The sequence below is a fragment of the Monomorium pharaonis genome, chromosome 3, assembly GCF_013373865.1.
Source record: "Monomorium pharaonis isolate MP-MQ-018 chromosome 3, ASM1337386v2, whole genome shotgun sequence".
NCBI lineage: Eukaryota > Metazoa > Arthropoda > Insecta > Hymenoptera > Formicidae > Monomorium > Monomorium pharaonis.
In genome coordinates, this window is record NC_050469.1 from 10,538,233 (window position 1) to 10,565,209 (window position 26,977).

General features: G+C 36.9%; 3 protein-coding genes across 12 annotated transcripts in view; 2 read left to right on the forward strand and 1 right to left on the reverse strand.

The window, feature by feature from the left end:
* The window catches only part of LOC105830964 (E3 ubiquitin-protein ligase CBL-B), a 33,612-nt gene extending 22,574 nt beyond the window's left edge, over positions 1-11,038 (forward strand). The window contains exons 2-8 of one of the 7 annotated variants that reach the window (XM_012670732.3): positions 734-880; positions 982-1,254; positions 1,346-1,580; positions 2,379-2,543; positions 6,997-7,270; positions 7,849-8,517; positions 8,834-11,038. In XM_012670732.3, coding sequence (XP_012526186.1) covers positions 734-880; positions 982-1,254; positions 1,346-1,580; positions 2,379-2,543; positions 6,997-7,270; positions 7,849-8,513 — 1,759 coding nt within the window. In that variant the 3' untranslated portion in view covers positions 8,514-8,517; positions 8,834-11,038. Of the gene's footprint in view, positions 1-733; positions 881-981; positions 1,255-1,345; positions 1,581-2,378; positions 2,544-6,996; positions 7,271-7,848 lie in introns of all 7 variants that reach the window. The other 6 variants (XM_012670731.3, XM_012670733.3, XM_012670734.3 and 3 more) reach the window with 6 other exon arrangements.
* A 469-nt stretch (positions 11,039-11,507) lies between these two features.
* LOC105830963 (peroxisome assembly factor 2) lies at positions 11,508-16,480 on the reverse strand. Its single transcript, XM_012670728.3, has 7 exons — positions 16,345-16,480; positions 14,477-15,007; positions 13,816-14,307; positions 13,494-13,729; positions 13,011-13,416; positions 12,531-12,830; positions 11,508-12,420 (listed from the first exon to the last, which is right to left on the reverse strand). Exons 2-7 carry the CDS (start codon positions 14,922-14,924, stop codon positions 11,810-11,812), a joined length of 2,493 nt encoding a protein of 830 aa, XP_012526182.1. The 5' UTR covers positions 14,925-15,007; positions 16,345-16,480; the 3' UTR covers positions 11,508-11,809.
* LOC105830961 lies at positions 16,360-25,050 on the forward strand. Of its 4 annotated transcripts, none has more exons than XM_012670726.2 (15): positions 16,360-16,459; positions 17,273-17,453; positions 17,587-17,791; positions 17,860-18,056; positions 18,148-18,379; positions 18,470-18,623; positions 18,695-18,920; positions 19,042-19,942; positions 20,659-21,623; positions 21,696-21,877; positions 22,072-22,491; positions 22,592-22,767; positions 22,881-23,128; positions 23,638-23,901; positions 23,991-25,050. In XM_012670726.2, the coding sequence occupies exons 2-15, from the start codon at positions 17,314-17,316 to the stop codon at positions 24,163-24,165; spliced, it is 4,485 nt and encodes a 1,494-aa protein (XP_012526180.1). In that variant the 5' UTR covers positions 16,360-16,459; positions 17,273-17,313; the 3' UTR covers positions 24,166-25,050. The 4 variants fall into 4 exon arrangements, with proteins under 4 accessions (XP_012526180.1, XP_012526179.1, XP_012526178.1 ...); XM_012670725.3 differs by lacking the exon at positions 16,360-16,459 and adding an exon at positions 16,752-16,883; XM_012670724.3 differs by lacking the exon at positions 16,360-16,459 and adding an exon at positions 16,786-16,926.
* The last annotated feature ends 1,927 nt before the right edge of the window (positions 25,051-26,977 follow it).

Here is a 26,977-nt window from a genome sequence, read left to right on the forward strand (position 1 = left end):
TAACGAAAAGAAAAGTAAAAAATTATTGACAAACTACACTAGAAATATTGCTGTAAATAGTTGCGTCGATTTAATTAATTATCAAGTTAATTAGATTTAATACCGAATCAAGTTAATTGGAATTTGAGCAGTTTTTGGCCGCAATACGATAAATTTGAAAAAGCTTATTAATGTCTTTCAACTCGTGATATTAAGTTTCGCAACAAATCTTGGAGCGAAAATGTCGAATTGTAAATTTATCAATTTTTAAATGTTGCATATTTCCATACAACCAAATCCAAACCAAACCAAAATTAAAATTTTATTTAAAAAACGATATGCATGTGAAATTACTTCGATTGTATAAGATATCTCATACATTTATATAATTTTAAGTTGTGAGTTTATTAATGCAATTATTTTTTTTATCAAGTCTTTTATTAAATAAAATAAAGTATGGAGTTTTTGAAGAAAACCACTGTTTTAAGATAAAGTAGAAAGATTCAGAATTTCTACTTTGTTTCTAATATAAATCTACTTCGCGATTTTACTTAGATTTCTAATTCTATTTATTAAATTTGATAAATCTTTGGTAGCAACTTCAAACATACGTAAAACTAATTTAAACGTAAAAAGAGTAATACAATCTATTGCTTTAAAATGTATTTAAAATTTATTTGTTGAGTAAATAATTTAATACTATCTAAAAAAAAAACGAAGAATTATTTTTTATTTTTTATTAATCTGTTTTCAGTACATTGGTACCATGGAAAGTGTTCAGACACGAATTAAATCAGGTTCATCCAATCAGTTCGGGACTACAAGCAATGGCACTGAAATCCACGATAGATTTGACGTGCAACGATTATATATCCAACTTTGAATTTGATGTATTTACAAGGTAAGCATAAAAAATTTATAGGTAATTAATTAGCTCTGTCGAGCTTGCAATAATTTTAACACAGTTTTGTTCATATTGGATATGTGCATGTGACTTTCTAGGTTGTTTCAACCGTGGTCGACTCTTCTGCGAAACTGGAAAATTCTGGCTGTGACGCATCCCGGCTACGTGGCTTTCCTTACGTACGACGAGGTGAAGGCACGTTTACAAAAATATTGCATTACCAAGCCTGGGAGCTATGTATTTCGGTTAAGTTGCACGAGGCTGGGACAATGGGCAATCGGTTACGTTACGTCTGATGGTGATATCCTACAAACTATACCGCATAACAAGAGTCTGTGCCAAGCGTTACTGGACGGCTACCGGGAAGGCTTGTGAGTATACCGTTGAGTCCTATTGGCTAAATTATGCCGTTTATCTGTCCAGGCTCACGTCTATAAAGATTTCACGAATACATATTCGAAGATCGATTTGCAGCTACTTATACCCAGATGGCCGAAATATAAACCCGGACTTGACATGGGCGGTGCAACCAACGCCAGAGGAGCACATTAAAGTGACAGCGGAACAGTACGAATTATACTGTGAAATGGGTAGCACTTTCCAATTGTGTAAGATCTGTGCCGAGCATGATAAGGACGTAAGGATAGAACCCTGTGGCCATCTTCTTTGTACTCCATGTCTTACAGCTTGGCAGGTAGCAGTATTAATCTCTTATCAATATTCTATCGATTTCTTAACGATTGATAAATACACACAAAAAATATTATCAAGAAAAGTAATTACTCCATTTACTTGTCTTCTTTTAGTAAATAATCTTTTATCTTTAACAAAGAATATTTTCTTGATCATTATTTCAGAATATATTACAAATTTTAGAAAAACTCGTTACGTATACTAAGAAAAAGAATATATATATTTTTCAAAGAATATTATGAAATTGTATTGAAGAAAAGTCAGATTAATAAGCAAATCGAATTTTTATTCCAACTTTTTTGATTATAGTATTAAATCACTAGAATTACAAAAAATATTTGAATACATTTAATGTACTTATAATGAACTTATATAAACTTATGAAATATTAGACACAAGTAATATTTACTTAATTTCTTTTCAAGTACAGATTTTTTTGCACGGAAATGTTCATTTTAAGTACTTTATACATTTATTTTTACATGCTACATTGTTACTTTTACATTTACTTTTAAATAACAGATAAGTATATATTTTTTAAGACTCTTATCAAGAAAATATTCTTTGCAAAGATAACCGTTATTTAAAAAAAAGAAATTGAATAATTGTTTTTCTTAAAATGAGAATATTTTTCCATCGGGTATAAGTAATAATTTAGTTTGACTTAACTTTACACTTAAGTAATAAGTGTATTACGCATTGCGATAAAAATATTGCCTATTATTTTATTACGATAACAAAAGGATTTTATATGAAGATACATAGGTGCGTTAATGTTATGCTTAATAACGGCTGTTTGCAGGATTCCGAAGGGCAGGGTTGTCCGTTTTGTCGAGCTGAGATTAAAGGCACCGAGCAGATTGTTGTAGATCCATTCGACCCGCGAAGAACACACCGATCCGGGGCGCATTCGGCGTCTGCTAGTAACGCATCGACCCCCACGCGGGATCTCGACCCCGACACCGAGGTATCCGACTAGGAATAGCATCCATCTTCATTATTAAATGTGTTTTATGTATAACAACATCCTTCCCCTCGCAGAGAGTATGCCTCATTCTCGAGAATGCCTCATACATTTCACACGAGATCTCGCGAGTTTATCCTTACGGTCGTGTATACGGGTCATTTCGTACGTCCATTCTGTACACCGTACCTCGTAGCAGGTATGCGGTAGTAATTTTAGGCATGTAACAATCAGTGAAGCTACTTGCATCGATCTACTTTCGGGACCAAGAAGGGACCAAATTGCAAGGATGTGTGGTTATATAGTTCTAGAGTCTTTTGTCCTTTCCCGTTTTTTTTGTAAATTTATGTAAAATTACCGAACATAAACCGACGGGATTGATCGCTTAATCGTTAGTCGAACGGTCAACCTTGTTCATCGCGCATTTTTCGCAACTAATATATTTTGAGACCGTCTATATTGCATAATTACAAATTTCATTATTTACGAGGGGGCTCTCAGGTAAGATTTGCTTTTTTTGCATCCCATTGGAAGCCATAAGCCGGCGGCTTACTGTATGACCCATTTCCGCTGTCACTTACGACTACTCATACGCCATCATAGCTTTCGAACAATTCTACCTAACATACGATAGAGATTTGATAAGGAATTATCAGGATTTATAAATACGCGTGCTTATATAATGTGTTCTACCAGCAGAGAAAAATGTATTAGGCAATATCGTTTTTCGCATCTATTTACAAAATGGGTTTATTATATTTACTTCCATCGTAAAAGTTTTTCAGTTCACAAAATTCATAATGCATGTGCATATTTTTTAAAAGCGCTCCTTTTTTAAGTATGTGCATACAAATGACTTTGATGCCTGTGACATTTTTGTGTATATTATTTATGCATAAGTTTATATAGTTATCTATAAACAATTATACATGGCTTACACATAAATTAACACGAATATACGAAACACAAAAAAGTTTTACAAAAGAATTGGTGACGCGAGCAAAGAAATTTGAATCATAATCGCACTATCTCAAGTTGCATTTGTTATTTTTACCTGCTCGATAGATTGCAAGACGAATAAGCACGATATTTAGAAGCATTATTCTTTCAAGAGTTGGAGATAGTTAAGATGACGAATTCGATATTACTTGCAGACTGCTCAAAATTGTGCATAATTAAAGCATAATGTAATTAACAGTACCGTATCGTAATAGTTCACAATCAACTACAATCTATTTTGAATTGAAATATAGAATTATTTATATGTCAGTGTTGTCTAGGACAAGCTATAATTTGTAGTTTTGTGTTTAAAATTTAAATGTATTAGTGTTCATACTTATTATCATTTTTATTTTTCATTTTATAGCTGTTTTTTTGCAGTTCTGGGACGAGAATGGTTATCTAATCTATCTGAGATCGTTAAAAGTTTTTCAAGTATCATTCGTAATTTCTCATGTAGATTAATGCGAAAAATTATTGGCAAATTAAATTATATTCATATATTTTATTATAATTACAAAAAATGATGTATAAGTACTAATTAAATATGTATACTTAGTGTACATATAAAATTATACATTTATTTATACTTATTACACAAGGATATCATGTGTAAGAGCGACAGATACGTAAATAACAGGTTGCGATTTTAAACTCACATTCATGTAAATAGATAGTAATATTTATGTAGAGATTTTTTATTTCTTCTAAATCTTTATTATCTTAGAGAAACACATTAAGTTTTGGGATGCAGGCCATAGGCTTTAGGCATTATCCTCTTATTATTATTATTGTTTTTATTATTATTACATATAATTATTTTTTATAATTATATGTATCAAAAATAATAGTATCTTATGATATATGAGTAATAACATACTTTTAAAAAGTGAATGATACATGTAAAAAACTTTCAACGATCTCAGATTTTTTCTCTAAAATTAAATTTGTTATGAGAAACAGCTATGAAGTGAGAAATTGGAACAGCCTGAATATTGATACATTTCATTGTCAAGCTAATAGTTTTCCTAAAACTACAAACTCTGAACAGCATTGATTTATATGATTTATTTCATCATTAATTGAATAGCTAAAATTGACTGAAACACTTATTATCATATTTCTACATCCTGAAGTGCTACGATAACGAATGATTACGTAATCGAGAATGAATTAGCTCTATGACTCAAATATTGAAATTGAAAGAAAAAATATATATGTACTGTTAAACTTTAAATATAGTTTTAAGCGTTCGATAAGGGACAAGAGAAAAATTAATGTGCGATGATCGAGCAAAGTAGCATGCACTGAACAGCGGACTCGGAGAGACCGTTCCACCATCGTTATAATATCCCGTTAGAATGTATTGTGTACCTGCTGGCGGTAGGCACGAATGTAACATCAAGTTAACGTTATCATTACGGAAACAAATTGCGTTTCCACACAACGTTATTATATATTATTTCCTTACGTTAAAATATTAATTTATTATTTATTCCGTATACTGTACCGAAACAAGGAACAAAAAAATAGAAAGAGTTTAAACGATTTCGATACGATTACGCCAATCGTCGCGTTGAATCAAATGCTGTGGTATTACACGTACGTCTTTAATGCAGGATACTTGTAAAGTGTTTTGTAATAAAAGCACAATGCATGCAATCGAGCCCGTTTGTGGGGTAAGCAAAGCATCGAATTCGATTCTCCAGCACAATTGTCGGCGAATTGTCAATTTAGACCTCGTTAAGCTTTACCCGGCTATTTCAGATCATATTATGATCACATAGAGCGCGTTCGTGCTTTAGTTATTAGCGATTTGATGAGGAGCGCTCGCTACTAATTGCGGAGCCTTCTTTTGTATGTGCGCCGCGCGTAAGATCGGACCAGTTTTCGTAAACGTAACTTTTAGCGGACGATCATCGATAGTAGCGTACTATCTATTGTAAAATACTAGGGATTTGAGAATAATTTTTTTATAATAAAATTGTATTGCCATTTTTACTTCGAGTTACTTCTGCACTTCGTGTATGCGCCACACAACCCCTTACGCTGAAATCTCTAGTTTTGTTGGACAATCCTCGCATCACAGATTGCTCCCTCGGCGACAGGGAGAATCCTCGGGACGAGAAAACAACATTTTTATTACATATCGTTCGCATGATCGTTTACTTTTATTTCATAATGTTATCCATATACTGGGGTCACATTGCTCTACTACCCGCTGCATGATCCAAACTAATCGGTAATGTACATGTCTGACGCGAGGGAGGCAGTCGCACAAACACAGGTAAGTGACAATATTTTTTTTTGATTATGACCGTCTGCTTCTACGCTTTGTAATTACGCCTCATATTTCTTTTGATCGTGACGTTACTCGCATTTGATTCACAACGGTTGCATCGAATAGAAGAGGAGATTGACAGCACTCGACGATATTTCCGTTTCATTCACGATGAAAGAGCTTTTCTCGCGGAAGATGATGACACGCTACAGAGAAACTTGTAATTAAAATACGATTTTTCTTGCGATTTAGATTGTTTCAATGATTACACGAAATCATTGATTGTCGCATTGAATCGCGCAGTAATTTAAGAGATCTTTTGTTTGTATCTTCGTACACCATTACAGCAATACTTATATAACTTTTCTTCTTTGTAAGCGGATTATTTTCCTTGTAAAAAAACATTGACGCCACATTTTGTATAAAAGTTCAAAGTATAAATAGTTGACAGACCGACAGCTTCAAGGCAGCGGACGATTCATCGCTTTATTTGCTTCGAGGAACTCTTCAGGAAGATCACTGCAGGAAGTCATCTCGCAGCGAATAATCGCGTTCCCTCTGTCGGAACTAAAATAGGTGGTATAATTATCATTTCTCGCGGAATTTCCATACGATCATAATCATCATGCTTGTTTTTTCACAACTCCTTATAATGTATCTTTTTATTTAGAGTGAAATAACATTGCTGGAAGAGTTAAAACTTTGTATGCAAAATATTTTAAAATGACAATAGAGATAATACTACTTACAAGACTTAAAAACCATTTGTATAATGTATGAAAGTAATTTATAAAACAATCTTGTTGCTATCTAGATTTGAGACATTTGTAAGATTTTTTTTAATTCTTGATATGAAAGTCAATTCCATCTTACCGGCAATTTTATCTTACTTTGTGATATAAGATGAAGCATGCTACTCTTTGATTATCTATGTTGATAGTGGAATGATCTAAATTTTGTTGTCTCAAATAACTTGATTTAAAAGTATCTGTAAGATAATTATAACTTGTTATTAAAATTATTATTATATAAAAACTTTAAATCATTCCATTTATAATTGAAGTAATTAGAATTGTCAAGTTACTAAATTCAATCTTTGTATAAATATTAATACTTTCTCAATCACGTAAATGAATTCAGTATTAACCGGGTTTTCCCCTATTGTCAATGTTTTAGGATATAATGGAGCTGTGCAACGGTAATTGTGGTCTCATATGCGACGACTCGGACGAAGAAGATGATTCTAGTCCTACGAATTCGCCGGTGCCACCGCGGAGAATCGTTCCGAGCCCGCCTTTACCACCTAGAAGACCCTCGCCGTCGCCCACACCGAACAATCATCTCAGGAACGGACGTCATCTAACAGTACCGAAGGAAAATGCTCCGCCACCGCCGTCAGCGGTTACAGTAATATTGAATTATACCGACAACACACAGCAAAATAATAAAGGTATAAAAGAGCTTTTAGCATTTGATATATTCGTATCGTCTAAAAGCAACCGAACATATACGAAAATACACATGAGCGGTATATTTATCTTCAATAATACAAAGTTCTGGATATAATTTCATCTTTCTATTAAATCAAAGTACTTTTCTTAACAAGTACAAATTTTGCTAAACGCATTTTAATTTATAATAATTTAAGGCTCATACTCTGTTTTTTTTTTTAAGTAATAGGATAATTGACTTAATCACTGACAGTGCTTTAAATACGGAACATTTGATCTTAAGTGCTTTCTAGAATATTAAATTATATTATAACACAATTGTGTTTGATTACTTGAATTCTTAAAAAGTTATAACATTTTAGACTACTATAAGTACGACTTCGATCTTCTAATAAAAAAAGTATTTAAGATCAGATTTCCACCATTTGGAATACGTCAGTAATTGCATTTACTCTAATACAAACTTCATGTGGTTTTTGAAAATTGTAGAGATGAGTGTTTGTTGCAACGTACGCACAAATTGACAAAGCGTAAAGACTCATGCGAGTATTCCGGAAGACAAGGTAAAAATGTTCAGTTCTTGCAGTTAACACGGAAGCGAGATACGACATGCTGCATCGGGCGTCCTCGCCGTCGTCGGTGCCGCCGATACCGCCCGTACCGCCGACAGCAGTGGTGAGGGTTCATCCACGCCGGTCGACCCACGGGAATCACGCGGGAGGCACGCCGCAGCGTCAGCCACAGCCACCGCCCACGTTGCCGGAGAAGGCGTGTCGTGCCACCGCGACCAGCTCGACAACGACGAGTCAAACGGTCGGGGGTCCGAGTAACAACGTGCCCCCGGTACCGCCACCCTTGTCGGCGCCTCGACCGCCGAAGCCTAGCAAGGAGGGTGGCACCCGTCAGGACCATCACTACGAGAATACGATTGTTATCTGTGGGACGAGTCAGCACGTCGTGAAGAACATCAATCTGGAGGCGAACAGGGCACGTCTTACAGCACTGATGAGGGCAAGGGATGATCCAGGGGGTGGTGGCGGCGGCGGCGGTGGTGGCGGTGGCGGAGCTGTGACCAAGCCGGCGGAGTCGGCGGCGTACGAGAACGTCAACGTCGAACATATCACGAGGCTGACGGCGCTTGGTTTCGCGCAGGACGCCGTGATCAGAGCGCTCGGCATCACCAGGAACGATCTCGAGATGGCGTGTGATATATTGCACGAGTTCGCCACGAAATCTTCCTGACCAGGTACAAATAAACGGCATCAGTCGCGACGAATGTGTTGGCGAATACGAAGCGCTATGAACGGCATACGTTCAAGCCGTGAAGAGTAAGAGTCTCGGAGAAGTATTTTCCTTTCGGGCTCCCGAGTACCTTAACTCGGTTTATGCAATGAATGACAACTACGTCGCTTGGATGACGAGTACAGCCCGAGTAAATTAACTTATTTCGGTGTCGTCCCTCGCGCTTCGTGTATCCACGCGTCTAAAATATCAGATTGTTATTACATGACCGAAAATGATTATAATTAAAAAAGGAATACATATGATTGATCTAATCGCAGGGCCGAACACTGAAGTCTCATGACCGGCCTTACCTACCAGACGGTACTTTTGACAGAAAACACGCACGAACTCCTGCAAGTCCCATCTCTGATGCTTTCGCAGATACATCGTGCGTCTTCGCCGAACGTCTTCTCACGTCAGTGCAATATCGGCGGTGTTTTACGTCTCAAAATGAGTGGGAAAGACACACGCTTGCAAACGGACAGTGAGCGTTGAAAAGGTCAAAAGCGTGGAGAACTGTGAAGAAATTCCAACGGGGGAACGTCGAAAACATCGGGCATCGTTCACGGATCTTCCCTCGTAGCATATTGATTTTTTCAGGCGGCCTTTAACGAGACTCCAGACGCTCTCGTCCTTTCTCGAAAGGACATAGAGAAGACTGTTCACGCCGCGTGATATAAATAAAAGCGGCGACGACCGACCAAAGACAAAAAGACTTGCGGCTGCCGAAGTGTTTCTTCACGAACCACACCTGTAGCACGAGAGCAGACTAGCGTGTCCCGTACTTTCAACCTCGTAGTAATCTCTCTACCGGGCGTAGTTACACTACTTCGTTCCTCGATATACTTAAGATAAAGATTAATTGTACATTCGCGCAAAGAGATTTCGCTTGCACGTGCGCACGTGCAAGCGCTCTTCGAAAGTCTTCGGTCGTTCGTTTTCCATATTTTGTATTATATAGCGTACTTCACACGACACAACGAACACGCGGTATGTCCGATGTCGCGTTGTTCCAGAATCGAAAACGCGTTTAGGAAATTACGCATTCAATCGAAGGCAATACAATGTTCTACCCATTTAATCAACGTAACGAGCATATACTTCCGTTTAAAGTATATTCTACATAGAACATCGATTCGCTAGAGATTCTTTCGCTATATGAATGTATAACGTTATAGTACTGACCGAAAGTACATTAGACGAAAAATGCCTGGCATCTAATTTTGTAATCCCTAATCTATACCGTTCCTTCGTCAAATTAAAGTAGTTATATATGTATGTATATCGCTATTTAATGTATATTATGTATAATGTCCTCCACACACACATGTTAGCGCCGCGTGATTTATACGCACGCGAGATACCTCGGAGAGGATAGACACGGCAAAAAAAAAATAACGATTCAGGTGTATAAAATTGTTAATCCACATTCGTGATTTTTGATCCTAGCTGAGAGAACTATGCCGAGGCACAATAGCCTTAGAGAGTAATGCGCACAAGATTTGGCACCTCTTAGATCCGAATCTAACGCGGAGCTTTTCGTTTATTCGACTCGCACACGTGATGAACACGCGCTTACGCAAATTACGCCGTGTGCGTTACTCATCGGCTTCTCACCGCGCTGAGTATCGACAACGAGAGGAAAGGAGGAGAGCAGTCGAGATATTATTGAATTCCGGACGCGGAAAAGCAAAAGTGCCGAATATCAAAAGTTCACAGCTTTGACGACCTCGAGATGAAGACGCACCCGCGCGCAACTTTCGGTCGAGGAAGTTACGAATATACTATAAAATCGTATATATTATAATGGCGGATTATAATGGCGAATACTCGAAATAAATACGATAGTGTTCAAGATGACGATAATGAGGTGTACTTGATAATGACGAGAAGGAAATTTATTGTACGGTCGAGGGCGCTGAGTCGAGAATAGTATCGTATCGAGATACATCAAGCGTATCGCTTTACATTAATTTACGCCTTGCCGTAGATGCTCAAACATAATACATAATCGTTTTGTCTTGCGAAAAGGTGGATCTGAAGACAGCGAGATAAGATACTGTACGATGTAGCGGAATCCTGCCGCGTAGCTTTGCCAGCTTGTAAGGCAATCATTTGTCATATCGTGATGACAAGGGAGCGCTTGCGGATCAATTTTAGGAACGGCGATGCAACTGTCCTGCAACTGTTTCGCGCGACGGTTGCGCGGCGAAAAGTTATAATTACTACCTCGCGATTATACCAAAGGTATACGATGTGATCGTCCGATGTACGAAGAATGTTAAGGTGTGTCGCTTGTTAAAACGCGTTTAACGATCTTAACGCGTTTCGCATATACACATACATACAGAGACAAGGCGAAGCATCGTGTAGTAATAATATATATTTAGATACGATATTCATGCTCCACTTGAATTTCTTTCTTATCGCGGAGGCGCGTCTTGTCGGAGCATTGCGCGCTGTTACGAAAAAAAAAAAAAAAATGAATATAGTTCATCCTATAACTCGAATGACGATCGTAGCGTTTCATAAGAATCGTCAGTATCGAAATTTACCGTGCGATCCCGTCGATATAAAAATCAATGCACCCGATAATTTTATTCGCTTCCTATTATGCACCTAAATAAATCGCATCAGTCGCAGTATCTCGCTCCCCTCCTTACGAATTTTCAGCCTCCATCTTCAGATTTGACGCTCGCATGGGTGCATCCGATGAAATTAGGTGTCCTATTTTTCTACATTGTATATTCTGATCGTTGTGTACTGTATAATGTACCGAGCACGTGCGTGAAAAGCGCTCGAGGTACCTTGGTTCGGTGCCTCGAAAAACGGGACGAGGGCTCCAATACTTTTGCGCTTTTCATCACGTGTTAACGTCTGAGGATTTATTACAAATACGCGGAGTAACGTTAATTGACACGACACGCAATCGGAAATAACATAACGAACGTAGATTGATTCCTTCATTTTAATTATTCGCTGTAAAAATTGTTTTACATACTTCTCGAAATAAAATAACATGTCGTTTATAATATCGTGCGTTGTTTCATTCCGAGATCATTCCTTTTTATAGGCAAACCATTACCTTAATACATTCCAATATACATACAATATGTATTATAAGAATTAAAAACTTTGGCATGAGATAAAATCTATTATAAAATCTATTATCACGGATAATGAAACTTATTTTAAAATATCCTGAGAGTAACAAACAATATACATTTATATTGTATCATACTTGAAAAACAATTCTAAAATTGCGACGATAACTCCACCGACATTTTGTTATATCTTTTTATCTCTTCATCAGTAACTGAGGGTACCAAATTGTGAATTGCATCTGAAAAATGGCGCAATTCCACGATAACATTGTTCTTAATTACACCTTCTTCTTCGGAATAATCGTTCTTGATCCTTTCCTGATGCTTCGCAAGCATCTCGCGTACGGCATTGAGCCACGCGTTTGAGGAGACCGAATATAGGTCCGCGCCAGTGACGTTGTCGGGCAGTTGATCCACGACTTGTTCCAATTCTCGTCCGCTTTCTCGGAATTCGAATTTACGTGTTTGCGCCTCCAGAACGCTGAGCTTGGACGCGCGGTCGGAGTGGATGCCGACGTAGAGCATTTTGTCGAATCTACCCGGTCGGAGTAGTGCGGGATCTATGAGATCGGGCCTGTTTGTGGCTCCTATGATGAATATGCTACCGGACTCCTCGAGACCGTCCATTTCAGCGAGTAACTGAGAGACCACCCGGTCCATCACGCCGCCGCTATCTCCACTCCTACCTCGGTTGGGCGCCAATGAATCCAGCTCATCGAAAAAGATGATGCAAGGGGCCGAAGAACGCGCGCGCTCGAAAACTGCAGAACATGACAATAGCTATTTATTACTTTGCAACTTCAAAACAAATAATTATTTATTAAATATCTTTATTACAGCCTTTTCATATTTTTTTCCAAGAGTAACGTACTTTCTCTTACGTTCTTTTCGCTCTGACCGACGTACATATTTAGTACTTCCGGACCTTTAACCGACAAAAAATGCATCTGATACTCGGTTGCCACTGCTTTAGCGAGAAGAGTTTTCCCGGTGCCGGGCGGACCATATAATAGTAATCCGGATTGTCCAAATCCGAAGGCGTTCAACAAAGGCAACTGAATCCTGCGAATAATCTCGTGTTTCAATTCTGCCAAACCGCCTATGTCCTCCCAGTGGACTTCCGGCACTCGTGGAGCACCTTTACTATCGGAATACACGGATTGCATATATTCTGAAAAAAAAAAGTTCATGTTATATTGTTCCCATCAGGAATAAAATATTGTAATTTCTAAGTTTAACAAGATCAAATCTGTTATATAAAGAAAAGTTTTATATATTAAACATAGTTTTTAAGAAAAATTTTACATTATCAGAAGAACAATTTATTTGGGTTCTTAAATTGTAATTGTACCGTAAGCTCGAGCGAAATCTTCTTGTTCCAGGGTAAATGTGCATTTCTGATCGTGCGATATTAATTGGAACCGAAATTTAGCTGCTTGCAGTGTCAACGCTAGGAGATCCGCGAATTTAAAATCTGAACAAAGACCAGCTACTTTTGATAGGTCCGCGTTAGTCATTAAATTCCTGTTGGATAACATCCAAGAAATCAGTTCCACTCGTTTGTTCTGATTTAAGTTCTTCATGTGAATCGTCTCAATAAATATTCGTTGCAATTCCGCTGGTATGTCAGTCTCGTCCGACGAAGCCACGATAATCAACGGGAATTCCGGGGGTATTTTATATAATGCAGTGATATCTGATGAAAAAGAGAATATAACTCTTCCGTCCTTTTCACCTTCAGCAGTCTTACCGAATACCTACAAAAGCGTCGTTTAATTAATTCATGCTCGAAAATAAAATATAATTCGATATGATATTATTCTCTTCAACGTACTTGAATATTATTCAAGTGTAGTATACATGGCACGCAATTCTTCACATATCCAAGCATCTCGCGAATTTTAATTTCGGTCTGTGCCGACGTTAAAGTCTGCACCTCTACGAAATCATTATCGAGGAAGTTCAATCCCAGTCTCTTGGCTGTTGCTCGAACTAATTCGCGTTTACCGCAACCTCGTGGTCCTTTTACAAGAAATACCGGTCTTATGTTCAATAGGACGTCTGCAGGATCTACGCAACGAAATAAAAAATAAGAATATCAACAGCGATTATAGCGATTTTTATTCAAATATCATCAAGTGAGCGTAAAAGTTTACCCTTCTTTAAAAATGGCATGATGCAGGATTCTAAATGTTCCAAGGGTTCCATTAGAGCAGACGGATATTTATGATTTAACGATCTTTGCACCATTTCACTCCCTTGCGCGAAAAATGCGCTGTCGGGAAGTGAGTGAACACGTTCCCGAGGAATATAATCGTATAAAACTTGCGTTTCCTGAATGAGCATTGACTCTCCCAGTACAACGTAGCTACTGTTAACGTTACTGCTGTGTCCGTTGCGATTCACTTTCAGGCCTCTAACTGTAAAATATCTCGCGGAGATTGTCGGAGACTCGGACGTATAAAACAAATCCTGAGCGTGTTCCCTCGGGTCGATCCTAAATACGTCGTTCACGTGCAAAAATCGAGGATGCAAGAAGTAATTTTTTACCATGGTGTCAATCATTTCTTTCGCACAGTCATGCGGATTGCCAATTAAAGATATCCTCAACTCAGTCGCAAACTCAATCGCGTCATCCTCCAACGGTACTGAAAACGGAGATCGTTTAATCATTAATTCCAGTGTTCACAGCAACGATTCATCGTTAATAAATCACGAAGTTGAGAATTAAAATTGTGAGAAAATCATGTATGTATTAAAGGACGTAAATAATTTAAAGTTCAAATTAGAAATCTGGTAAGGGCTGAAAATTCTTACGTAGGAAACATGAGTCGTCCAATTGTTCGCAGCAAAGAACGTTTCGTAGATTGTGCTCCGTCATTTCAGAAACGAGAACAGTGTTCTCATTGACATCCGGTACGGATATAATCATTAATTTATATTTCGTCATTGATACCATCGAGCATACATTGAACCAGGCGGGACTCCGCGATTTCCTCGTGAGCTGTACGTTCGCCACTGCATAAGAGTTACAATCGACGTATTCGTTCGGTGTAGCTTCTAGGTCGTCCAGCATACGTTTTAAAACCGTATCGGGCAATACGGTCCACTTGAGATTTTGCCAGAACATTCTTTGGAGTCTACGGTGCAGGTATTCCAGAAAAACATAGCTGAGCACGTAATGGAAATTATTTCGCATTGAGGTGCTCATTATTCCCCATAGGATTCTTTTATAATGTAATAACGCAGAGAACATCCTTTCCATTTTAGATATTTGTATACATAAGAGTTTTCTAAATTGTCAAGATTTATAATATCAACTCGTGAATCCTTTGACACACATCAGACCTGAGATTGAAAAACAGAATTAAAAAATCGATATACGCATAGCGATTTACAAACTTTTTTAAATATTTAGTATGTTATGTCAGAATTTTGCTGATTTTAAATAAAATACAGCATTAGATAGCATTAAACAAACAGCAAAACATCAAAAAAGAATTTTTTTCGAGTTTTTAAATTATGAAATAAATTCTTTGTTTAAAAACACATTAAGAGTTAAACAGTTTTTTAAATTTACTTTTTAATTCTGAGCCTTTTTCAAATTAAAAAAAAAATTCTTTTTATAATTTTCAAGAATTTGCAACACAATTTTTAAGTTTATTTAAATTTAAATCATTCGCACTATTTATCACGTATATTATTTTTGTTTTTTGAATTGTTGTTACGTGCAAAAACTTTTAAAGTTTTTTTTAGTTCTCTCAGTATCGAAGTTGGATTGATTAAAAGAAAATTAATCGGTCTTTGGTGTAAAAAGTGCAACTCGTTGAAATTTTCCCGCGTGGATTCAGTTTTTAGCTTTCTTCTTCAATTGCTTCCTTATTTTTTAAAAATAATTTCGTAAATGTCAAATATATATATTGATATAACATTCAAAATGACAATTTGATTTTAATTCCAAGATACAACAATTCGAATTTAATTTCGCTCCTGGAATGCAAAGCGAGATATCGTTCGATAAGATTTCAACCTTGCGAGAATTGCGTGCAAAATCAAAAGAGCGTGATTCGAGTTACCGTCTTTCTGTATTACTTATTTCAATCTACGACTGTTGAACATAAAGATTTATTACTAATGCATGCATATTTTTCACGAGAAAATAACGTTGTGCAAGCAAAGTGGTATCGTAAAGATTCTCCCCCTTTTTCCTCTCCCTCATCTTCACTTCCCCGCTGTTGACACGTTGACAAATTATTCAAAATGGCGATCTTTCAAAAACCCATTTACGATTGAATTTGCCATATAACAATCGGATATTGAAGGTTACGTTTAAACATCGACTAGGAGAGACAAATACAAAGAGAGAGAGAGAGAGAGAGAGAGAGAGAGAGAGAGAGAGAGAGAGAGAGAGAGAGAGAGAGAGTGTGTGTGTGTGTGTGTGTGTGTGTGTGTGTATCGAAAGTAAAAATTGAAATCGATTGACTGAAATAGAATTTCCGTTCGGATCGAGTATCATAAATGCGAAATGGCGCGTTTTATGTGCCGCCACGAATGACGATCGCAAAAATCGGTTTTTTGCAACGCGCCGAAGCCTAACCGTCGGAGAGTGCAGACCGCGCGATCGCAACGACGTCGACGATCTCTCCATCTCGCTTGCTCGCTCCGGTTGAGAGCCACTGACGTACCCAATTTCGGCCCCGATCTCTAACCGAGTTGCCGTAGGAGCAGTAGCGCGCAGGAGACCCGTCCCCAGAGGATCATCATGCGAGGGTCGCCCCTCGGCAGACAAGCGTGCTATCGGTAAATTTCGCGCAGCACACGACGACAGTGTCGTCGTCGAGATCGCGGCTGACTGTTGCTGCTGATTTCACGCTGCTGTCGAACAGCGCACGTCGATCCGCGGCTCGATCCACGGATCAAGAGTAGAGACTTCGCCACTTGCCGGCGCGAGGCGACGCGACGACGCGGGCCGAGGCGGGGTGCGGCGGGGCGAGGCGAGGCACAGCGGGACGAAAGCATCGAAGGTTCCATTGTAACCGAGGACAGTTAAAACCGTTGGTGGCGGCCTTCTCCCCTCCTCTCTCTTGATCTCTCTTTGAGCCGTTAAAGCGAACCTAACCTGATCCGTGACTCGATAGCGTCCTTATTGGAGTTTTCGGGGCAGAGTTTCGTTCGAATTTAAAGGTCCGGCCACGGATCGCGAGGCTGTTATGCCGAACTTGCGGTAAGCGAGGGTGTGCATGCGTCTTCCCCGGCTCCAAGGGCGGGTGAGTTTCCCGCGTCAGTTGTGGCTCTCGCGGCCGCCGTCGTGTTATGCCCGCGACGTCGACGTCAGCCGTTGATGTCGACGAGTGTGCCGAGCACCGTTCCGCGACTCTTGGGATCGGTGCCGCGGGTCCGACGCTTCCTCAATACTTTCGGTATTCGGGATAATAATCATTTTCGTTGTGCTCCCGTCCCCGCTCCCTCTCCATGTATTACACGTCCCCCGTGTTTCATTGGCAGTGTCGTAAAAAATGTTTACATTTTTATACGTGTATAATCAACGGGATGTCGCTGAATACTTTCTAGAATTGTTTGCGTTAATTGTGGAACTTTTTGTTGTTTTGTTAGTGTATAAGGAAGTCTCTGAGCGATAAAGCAGAGAGTTAGAAATGGATCCTGCAACGGTGATAGCTCTCTGTAAGGAGAACATCCAGCCTTTAAGGTACGGGCGGAATGCCACTCAACTGGGAACTGCATTGAGGGCACAAGAGGACATGGATGCACAGCAGCTGTTGCTGCAGGAGAAACAGTGAGTATTCTAGACTACATATTCAAACACTCTTATGTATTCTATATGAATTAATATAATATTGCACAACACATATACAAATGAGAAATATATTTTGTATGAAAAATAATCTATATAATATATATTTATTTAGAATGCACGAGGATGCGATTAAGAATTACGAAGGGGAGGATCCTTTAGAGAATTGGTATGAGTATATTCTCTGGGTGGAACAGAGTTACCCAAAAAATGGACATGAATCCCACATTGGGAGACTCTTGCAGCAGTGTTTAGCGACATTTGAAAAGGATGTAAAATATCATCAAGATCGCAGATATATACGTTTGTGGATTAATTATGTGAGCAATATTTCATTTTGGTATACCAATTATATGATTATGTATACTAATAAAGGCTTGGGTTTCAGATAAGTATGCAAAAGAATCCTTTGGAGTTGTATCAGCTGTTGCATAACACTGGTATCGGAACCAGAGTAGCAGACATGTACAGGGCTTGGGCTTTCGAATTAGAGCAAATTGAGGATGACAAACGTGCGGATGAAGTTTACTTAATGGGACTATCTGTTCATGCAGAACCATTCGAGGAATTAAGCCATGCTCATCAGTATGAATTCCTATTTTTCATAAAATAGTTTTAATATAAAAGTCAATTTGTTAATTATTATGTGATAAAATTTGCAATGTCGTCTTTACAGAAATTTTCAATTTGCTGTTGCGCGCAAGACACTTGGGCGTATCGAAGAAAGAAATGACGTTTCCTTGTACGAGCAACGTCAGGCTTTCAGTTCTTTAAGGGCGATAAGAGCTGGTAAAAGAGTTGGCACAGTACGTACAGGTCACCGTGTACGCGATTATTATCCTGGGACTGTACCTCAAATCTCATCTATGCAGAATACAAAGCCCAATTCTAAAATACAAGTATATCAAGTAAGATACCATGCAGTAACTGTTCTAAAATACAATATAACTTATTATATTTTAGAAGTAAATTGTAATAAACTATTACCTATAACGTAGGATGACATACCTGGAGAAATGAAGACTTCGATATTAGATCATGTACCTATAGAAGATATGGTACATAAAGAAAATACCATCAGGCCTGGACCATGGAATAATGGGAGTAAGAGAGGTCCATTAATAGCTCCTACTATAAAGGCGGGCTTTAAGAGTAAGGAACATCAAATTAAAGCGACAAATTATCATGGAAAAATAATGAAAAGATTTTTTATTTACTTTTAGTTCATGAAGATCAGAATGATGACATGGAAAAAGTTAAATTATTCCCCAATCATGTACCATTTTTCGACGGTAGTAAATGTCATGATGGTTTAAGAGTGCCGGTATATGTAGCGGATCCAATAGATCCAAATATTGTACAAAAACCACATTATCCCAAAGAGTTAGTTTATGCCGATAATGTTGATCGTAGTATGGAAGAAATTAGAGCACAGCTTTATTTAGAAAGGTATACTTTTTATAAGACATGAAAATTATTAGATGTATGTATATTCTGTAAAGCATTATTATTTTGATTATTATTATACTATCAATTATTGCACATGATAATTATACAATGTTTTACATAGAAGAGCACAATTTCTGGAAAATAAGCGTGAAATGTCGATGGTATGTTTACGTGAGACCGATGGAGAATCGCAACTTAACAATTTTGAGAACATGTATCATCTTCGAGAAATAGAAGAGCAGAAACTCAATCAGCAAAGAAGAGAAGCTGAAATCAGTAGGCAAAGACTTCAAGAGCAACAAGAATTGCAAAGGCAATACGAAGTTGAGAATCAGGTTTTAGAGACTCAACGACAGGAAGCTGAACAAAGAGAAAGGGAATTGAGGGAGAGATTAGAAGCCGAAAGAATTGAAGCTGAGAGAATTGAAGCCGAGAGACTCGAAGCTGAAAGACTTGAAGCTGAGAGACTCGAAGCTGAGAGACTCGAAGCTGAGAGACTTGAAGCCGAAAGACTCGAAGCTGAGAGACTCGAAGTTGAGAGACTTGAAGCCGAGAGACTCGAAGCGCAACGAATAGAAGCGGAATTGAATGCGCAACGGAAATTACAGTCAACAAACTTTATGCATCAACATCACACTTCGTCTTTGGCCGTTGATACTGAGGAACATTTGCTTGGGCAGAGTCTCACTGTAAACACGAAAGAAGCTATTTCGGTTGTGCAAGATTTATGGCAATCTCCAGATGCGACCGCTGATGTTTCGCGCTTTCGCAATCCTCCCGTTATACCTCGAATGATAGATTCGAGAAATAAATTGCCGTTTGACATACACATGGATAGCTCTATGACTCAGCATGCATTGTCTGTTAATAAACATCACCAAGGATACAACATACAAGTTTATAACGATCAAGAAAATCATCATCAAAGTTATCATACACAGCATCATACTTATTCTGGTCAGGATCAGCATGTTGCATATGGGAATCATAATTTACAAAACAGTTATCACTATCAGATGCAGGTATGAAAAGAATTTATAAAATATTTATGTACATAGTTTGTTTTTATATTAAATACAGTAGCGAGCAAAAAAATTCACGAGTTTTTGATATATATATATATATTTTTTTTATTATATATTTTTTTCTAGCAGTGCGCTTGCGATATGATGTTTTTGGATGTTATTTAGAAATTTCTACTTATGCACACACATTAAGAAGATTTAAATATATAAAAGGAAAAAAAAATTATATAAAAATTTTTTTGAACATTGTATATCTTACTAATAATAATTTTTTTGTACTTTATGTATACAGAAACTTAAATCAATAAAAAACGATTATAATATTCATATAATCAAAAATTTCTATTAATTTACATTAATATTTAATTGAGCTATCGTTTTGATTACATAACATTTATTTTTCGTACTATCAATTAATTTATCTATAGTAAAGTAAAAATTTATTAACTTTAAAAATATCGTTAAATGTGTCATTATCTTTATGTTATGAACATATGGTTTTAAAATATTTTTAATATTATCATAAAAATCTATTATGCTGTAAAAAATGTAAACAGTTATATGGATAAAGCTCACTACTGTAAATTCTGCATACAAATACATTTGCTGCTTTTGGTTTGCATATATATTTAGATTTAACGAAAGTCTAAAATAACATAAGTAAAATATTTCTTTTTGAAGAGAAAATCTGAATGTAAATTTTTTTATTACAGCAACATCATGATCATCAAGTACCACAACCTCGGCAGCATCATCCTCAGCAACATCAGCATCATTCCCAACATCAACATCATCCACAACATCAGCATCATCAACAGTTTCCATCACATCAGCAAATGCATGCTGTGCATCATCAGTCTCTTTCTCATCCCCAACATTTACAATCACCCCAAATCAGCCAAATGCCTCATCATCAATCTCCGCACATTCAACATCATCAACCTTCACACAATCATCACCAATCTCCTCATAATCAGCATCATCATCATCATCAGTCACCGCACAATCATCACCAATCACCGCACAATCATCACCAGTCTCCGCACAATCATCACCAGTCACCGCACAATCATCATCAGTCATCGCACAACCATCATCAGTCACCGCATAATCAGTCTCAACATATTCTACATTCTCAACAACATATGCAGTCCCACCCACATATGCAACAACATATGCAGCATCCCGTTTACGGTAACATGTTGCACAACGATATCAGCTATCAACAATATCCAACATCAATGGAAGCTTCTTCTATGCTACAGCAGAATATAGACTCGCAGAAACAATTACATTTCTCTCCTTATACCGATCCTAATATTGAAACGAGTAAACCATACAGAATGCCGCCCGAGTTACCCTACATCAAATCGCCTGGAATGAATCGTAAAGATATCAAATATCTTGAAAGCGCGGAAGATAAAGAGAACGCTATTGTTGTGGATTATAATGGCCCACTTGAAGAAAATATGATACCTAAACCGGATGAGAATAATCTTTATATTGACGAGAGTTTGGGTATAACTCCTTTGTCGACTGCTAATGAGACGTGTTTTACAGAAGCCTTTAATACACCATTAACAAGTTCTACTCCAATGACTAATCATTTCAAGCCATTGACATCATACAGGATAAAAGATGACTCACAATTTTCAAATCAGAATACTGTGTCCCAGCCGTATGTATTGATTTTTTTACTTTTGGAGGTATATAATGAGCATCTAATTAACTTTTATTTAATGCTGAACAGAGTTGCAGAAGCAGTACCTAATGCCGAAGGTGGTGATAAATTAAGCGTGATATTAGAATCTACACGAGAATATGTATCAAGCAGTTCAGCGAGTAGTAATTATACAACCAAAACAACTGGACTAACTTTTGCATTAACGAGAGAAGATATGATTCCTTTTAAAGAACAACCTGTAGATACAAGTATGTATAACAATTTTGTTAATAATGAATGTTATACATTTTTATTTCCTGCAGTTATATATTTAAGATATAATTTCTAAAATCTATTTATTTGAACTATCAAGTAAATATATTAAGTAAATGATTAATAAATATGTTCTTCAAGTTTTTATTGAAAAATATGAAATTGTTTAACTTGACAATTATACATAAAGTTGTAGAAGAGGAGTCCAATGAATCCGTGCTGTCTGTGAATCAACCTTATGAACAAAAGCAGTATGCGCAAATCCAGGCTGTTCACGCTCAAAGTCCACGTACAGTACAACGACACGTTGATCAAATTACGTCCGAGATAAAGAATAATTGCGATTTAAGAAAATCCATCAATTTAAAACTTAATGAAGAGAACAATTCTGAAAAAGTTGACACCATGGAATGCGAGGAGCATGAACCCATGGAACAAGTGGAGGAAGAGAGTTTCGTGCTCCCATCGAGAGATATAAATCCATTTGATAAAAATTTAATAGCTGGCCTGTTGAAAAACATAAAGTTTCCACAACCCCATCATGCTGATGGATTTAAAAGAATAGATATCAATTTGAATAAGCTTGTGCCTTCTACCATGATTACGCTTGGTCAGTATTTAATTCTATGAATTTAAATTTAAGCCACATTTATTATTGAAAAACATTTATAAGATTTTTAATACTAATCTATATGTTTGTGATTGTGCAGACACCGAAGCATATGATTTGGAAAAGTGCCTTGGGAAAGGAATGTATGGAACAGTTTTTAAAGCGGTCAATTTGCAAACAAACGAGACTGTTGCTCTTAAAACGCAAAGACCTGCATGGGTTTGGGAATATTATATCGTACGAGAAATAAAAGCTCGTCTTACAAATCCGCATATGGTACATAACATAAATTTGTCTTCTACCTTGATCCATTATTTAAATATACATATGATTTCTTACTTATCAGCAAATTAATTCGTTTTTAACATTATGATAATATTCTTTTTCAGTTGCGTGGTTTTATGGATGTAACAATGGCATACGTGGCCAACAATGGAAGTATACTAGTTTCAGAATATTCAAAGTTTGGAACGTTATTAGCTGTGACCAATCAGATAAAAATGTCCACTGGCAAACCTCTGATGGAAGCTTTAACTATTTTCTTTACAATCGAGATGCTTCAAATCGTGGAGTACTTACATAAATGCCAAATAATACATGGCGATATAAAGCCAGATAATTTTTTATTAATGCGACCGTTAGTATTCATTTTTTATTAAATTTTTCTTTTTTCCTAATAACATTCTGTGATAAATAATATTGATCATCTAATATATTTAATATATACTGTGATACATAATTGTTTGTAATATTCATTTTATACAAGATATAAAGTCAGTGAAAACATTTTAATTAACTATTTAGTAACTATTTTCAAAAATCTTATAATAATTTAACTTTTTTTGAAGAAAAGGTTTTCTACTTGATAATATAAATCGTAAGAATTAAAAATTTACATCAAATATGGATTTTCGAAAATAATCAATAATTGTATAGTTTATTCTTTCTAATTATTACACATTAAGGGTTGGTTCCAACCTCTTGGTAAACTTACCTATTAGGTAAATATGTGTCTTTATTTATTTAAGAAAAAAAAAATGAAGATGGACACATGCTTACCTGATAAATAAGAGGTTGGAACTGGTTTTAAATTATTTTTTCTTTATCTATAAATGCTTTATAATGTTTTATAATGCTTGTCAACAGACCTACGCAAGATGTAAGGCCAACTATACAACTGATAGATTTTGGATGTAGCATAGACATGAAACTATTACCAGAAAATACAACGTTTACACAAGTTATAAAAACTGAAGATTTTACTTGTATTGAAATGCAAACTGGAAGACCATGGACATATCAGACTGACTTATATTGTCTAGCGGCGACCAGTCACTGTTTATTGTTCGGCAATTACATGAGAGTGTCTAATGTAGCTGGCCGTTGGTTTATTGCCTCGAAATTGCCAAGGTATATAAATAATAAGCATATGATTGATTCAGAAGTCACATTTATTAAAGATTATTTTAACATTGTACATTTTTAAAATGATTTTATAGGTACGCTAAGAAAGCCGCTTGGGAACAATTTTTCACGGAACTATTAAATATCGAATCGTGCGAGAAAATGCCTGATTTAGCGAAATTAAGGAATATGATGGAGGAGACGCTGGCACAAATACCGGAAGTGCAAACGAAATTTCGAACTTTCGTCAATATCCTCAACAAACGATAACGCTTGCTGTATCTGATGATATGTTCCAATGTGTACACATATTTAGCAAAGAACCAACGTGTAATAAGAAACATTAATGTTATTGTGCTATTTATTATAAAGAAGTTAATACTACAGTGAGATAAATATATGTATTTACATAGTTATGACATACGAAAATGCACTTTACGGCCTGCTTCGTGGAGGCTTTATCGATGTATTCGTTGCTTGCACATAATCAACATTATTAGGACCATTATGCAACGAGTCTGACCCCTCCAAAATGTTTCAGAAACTCATGAGATATGCGGAGATTTATACGGTAGATATTTTGAAAATGTACTTGTTAGCTCTCAAACAACATATGCGTTTACTATATACGTTATGAAGGAATGATTGTACGATTGTATGATTAAAAAATCTTACAAAAATTTATGTATGTAAAAATGGATAGTACAATATGCGTGTGATACGGTATGGATCCAATTTACAAGATGACATGCAGAAATGGATAAGTGCATGCATACTGAGTACTTGAGTACCTTGTATAGATAATTAATGTATATGTAATCATTGTATATTTAAAATAGATTTTGATTAAGCCATTCTGTTGTAAACAGGTTTTGTTGCTTTCTAATATTCTCTGAAATGTATGAAAATATACCGTGTCAATGATGTTAACCGATTGTTTCAAACATTCTTCCCAAATACATTAATTATGCAAAGCAGTGAATTAGTTTTATTACAAAGCGGCGGCACATGACAACGTACAATACATATATGTATATGCGATACAGTTTTAATTTGGATATGTGCAGGCTTACTTTCGAGTGTCCACTAAACAGGCCTTTTTTGTAGTATATATTTAAGTTAAGACTTTCTAAATATAGACAAATGTGCACATGACAAAATCGACAGAGATGTCGAGGTTGCGTTTCAATTTTAGATTTTATAAAGATATGCAAGAGCTTTTGGTTGTCCGTAAAAGCGTATATACTAATAAATTAAATTATATATGTATACACATACCAGAACGAGCATATGTGTATGTTTAATATACCATAATTGACAACCTATCGTTCTTGTTTACAAATTTAATGAGAATTTATGAGAATATGCCTTATATTATTTTAACGGTGTAACGTAAAAAAAGAATGATGTTCAGATACAAAGCTTTAAGATTAAAAACAGTTGACGTATATTGATACATTTATTAAAATCGATAACACCAAAATATAAATGTGTGTATGTGTATATATATATATAATTACACACATTTATATATTCCAATCTATTTTTCATCGCTAAAATTGCATGTTATGATCAATCTTCTTACAATCTTAAAACACATAATACAAATTTGTAAAATATTATGGAATTTCCAATATCATATACATATTTCTGTTATTTCTTTATATTTATTCAATGCAATTTAATATAAAACGTTTTTTGCTAATAATTCAGTGTTAATTTTGAACAAGAATAAACATTTTATTATTACAATTATATACATAATCAGAATTGCATGAAAAATAGTAAATTTTACACTTTCCAGATATTTTACTTTAAAATCGTAATTCTTTTTTTATAAAAATTTATTGAATATCCAGTATATAGGAACAATAAAGAAAATTCAAATTTTGATGGTATTCAGCGAGGTATGGTTACTGTTGTATATATCTATAGATTAAAAATTAGTTGCAGACTAACGTCAAGTGAATGGCAGTTGGGCAGAGCATAGAAGACAGTTGGGTAAAGCAGAAATGATGCAGTCAATGACCCTATAAAATTCTTGAACTACAAAGTTACAATAAGAATAAAATTAACAATAAATAAAAACAAAAGAAAAAAAATTTGTGTTTATAATAAACTAGAACATTACAAGCGCGTGCTGCGCGCGCGCTATTTAACTTTTTACTTTAAAAATAATAATTGCAATTTGATTTTCTCTATCTTTCATTTACATTAATCAAACGTCTTCTGCAATTTTAAATAAAAAAATTTAAAGTTTAATTATACATACATACATACCTACATACCTACCTACATACATACATACCAACATACATACCTACTTGCATACTTACTGCTATCTAGCTACCTAGCTACCTAGCTACCTAGTTACATATTTATCTAGTTACGTTCGCTCGTTTGCTCCCTTCCTTGCACCCTTTTTCACTCACTCACTCACACACTCAGTCACTCACTGGCTCACTCCTCGCTCACTCCTCGCTCACTCGCCAGCTCGCTCACTCGCTCACTCCTCGCTCACTCCCGGCTCACTCCCGGCTCACTCCCGGCTCACTCCCGGTTCACTCCCGGCTCACTCCCGGCTCACTCCTCGCTCACTCTTCGCTCACTCACTCGCTCACTCCTGGTTCACTCCTGGCTCACTCCCGGCTCACTCCCGGCTCACTCCTGGCTCACTCCTCGCTCACTCCCGGCTCACTCCTCGCTCACTCCTCGCTTACTCACTCGCTCACTCCTGGCTCACTCCTGAATCACTCCCGACTCACTCCCGGCTCACTCCCGGCTCACTCCTCGCTCACTCCTCGCTCACTCCCGGCTTACTCCCGGCTCACTCCTGGTTCACTCCTGGCTCACTCCTGGCTCACTCCCGGCTCACTCCCGGCTCACTCCTCGCTCACTCCCGGCTCACTCTTCGCTCACTCACTCGCTCACTCCTCGCTCACTCCCGGCTCACTCCCGGCTCACTCCCGGCTTACTCCCGGTTCACTCCCGGCTCACTCCTTGCTCACTCCCGACTCACTCCCGGCTCACTCCCGGCTCACTCCCGGTTCACTCCCGGTTCACTCCCGGCTCACTCCTCGCT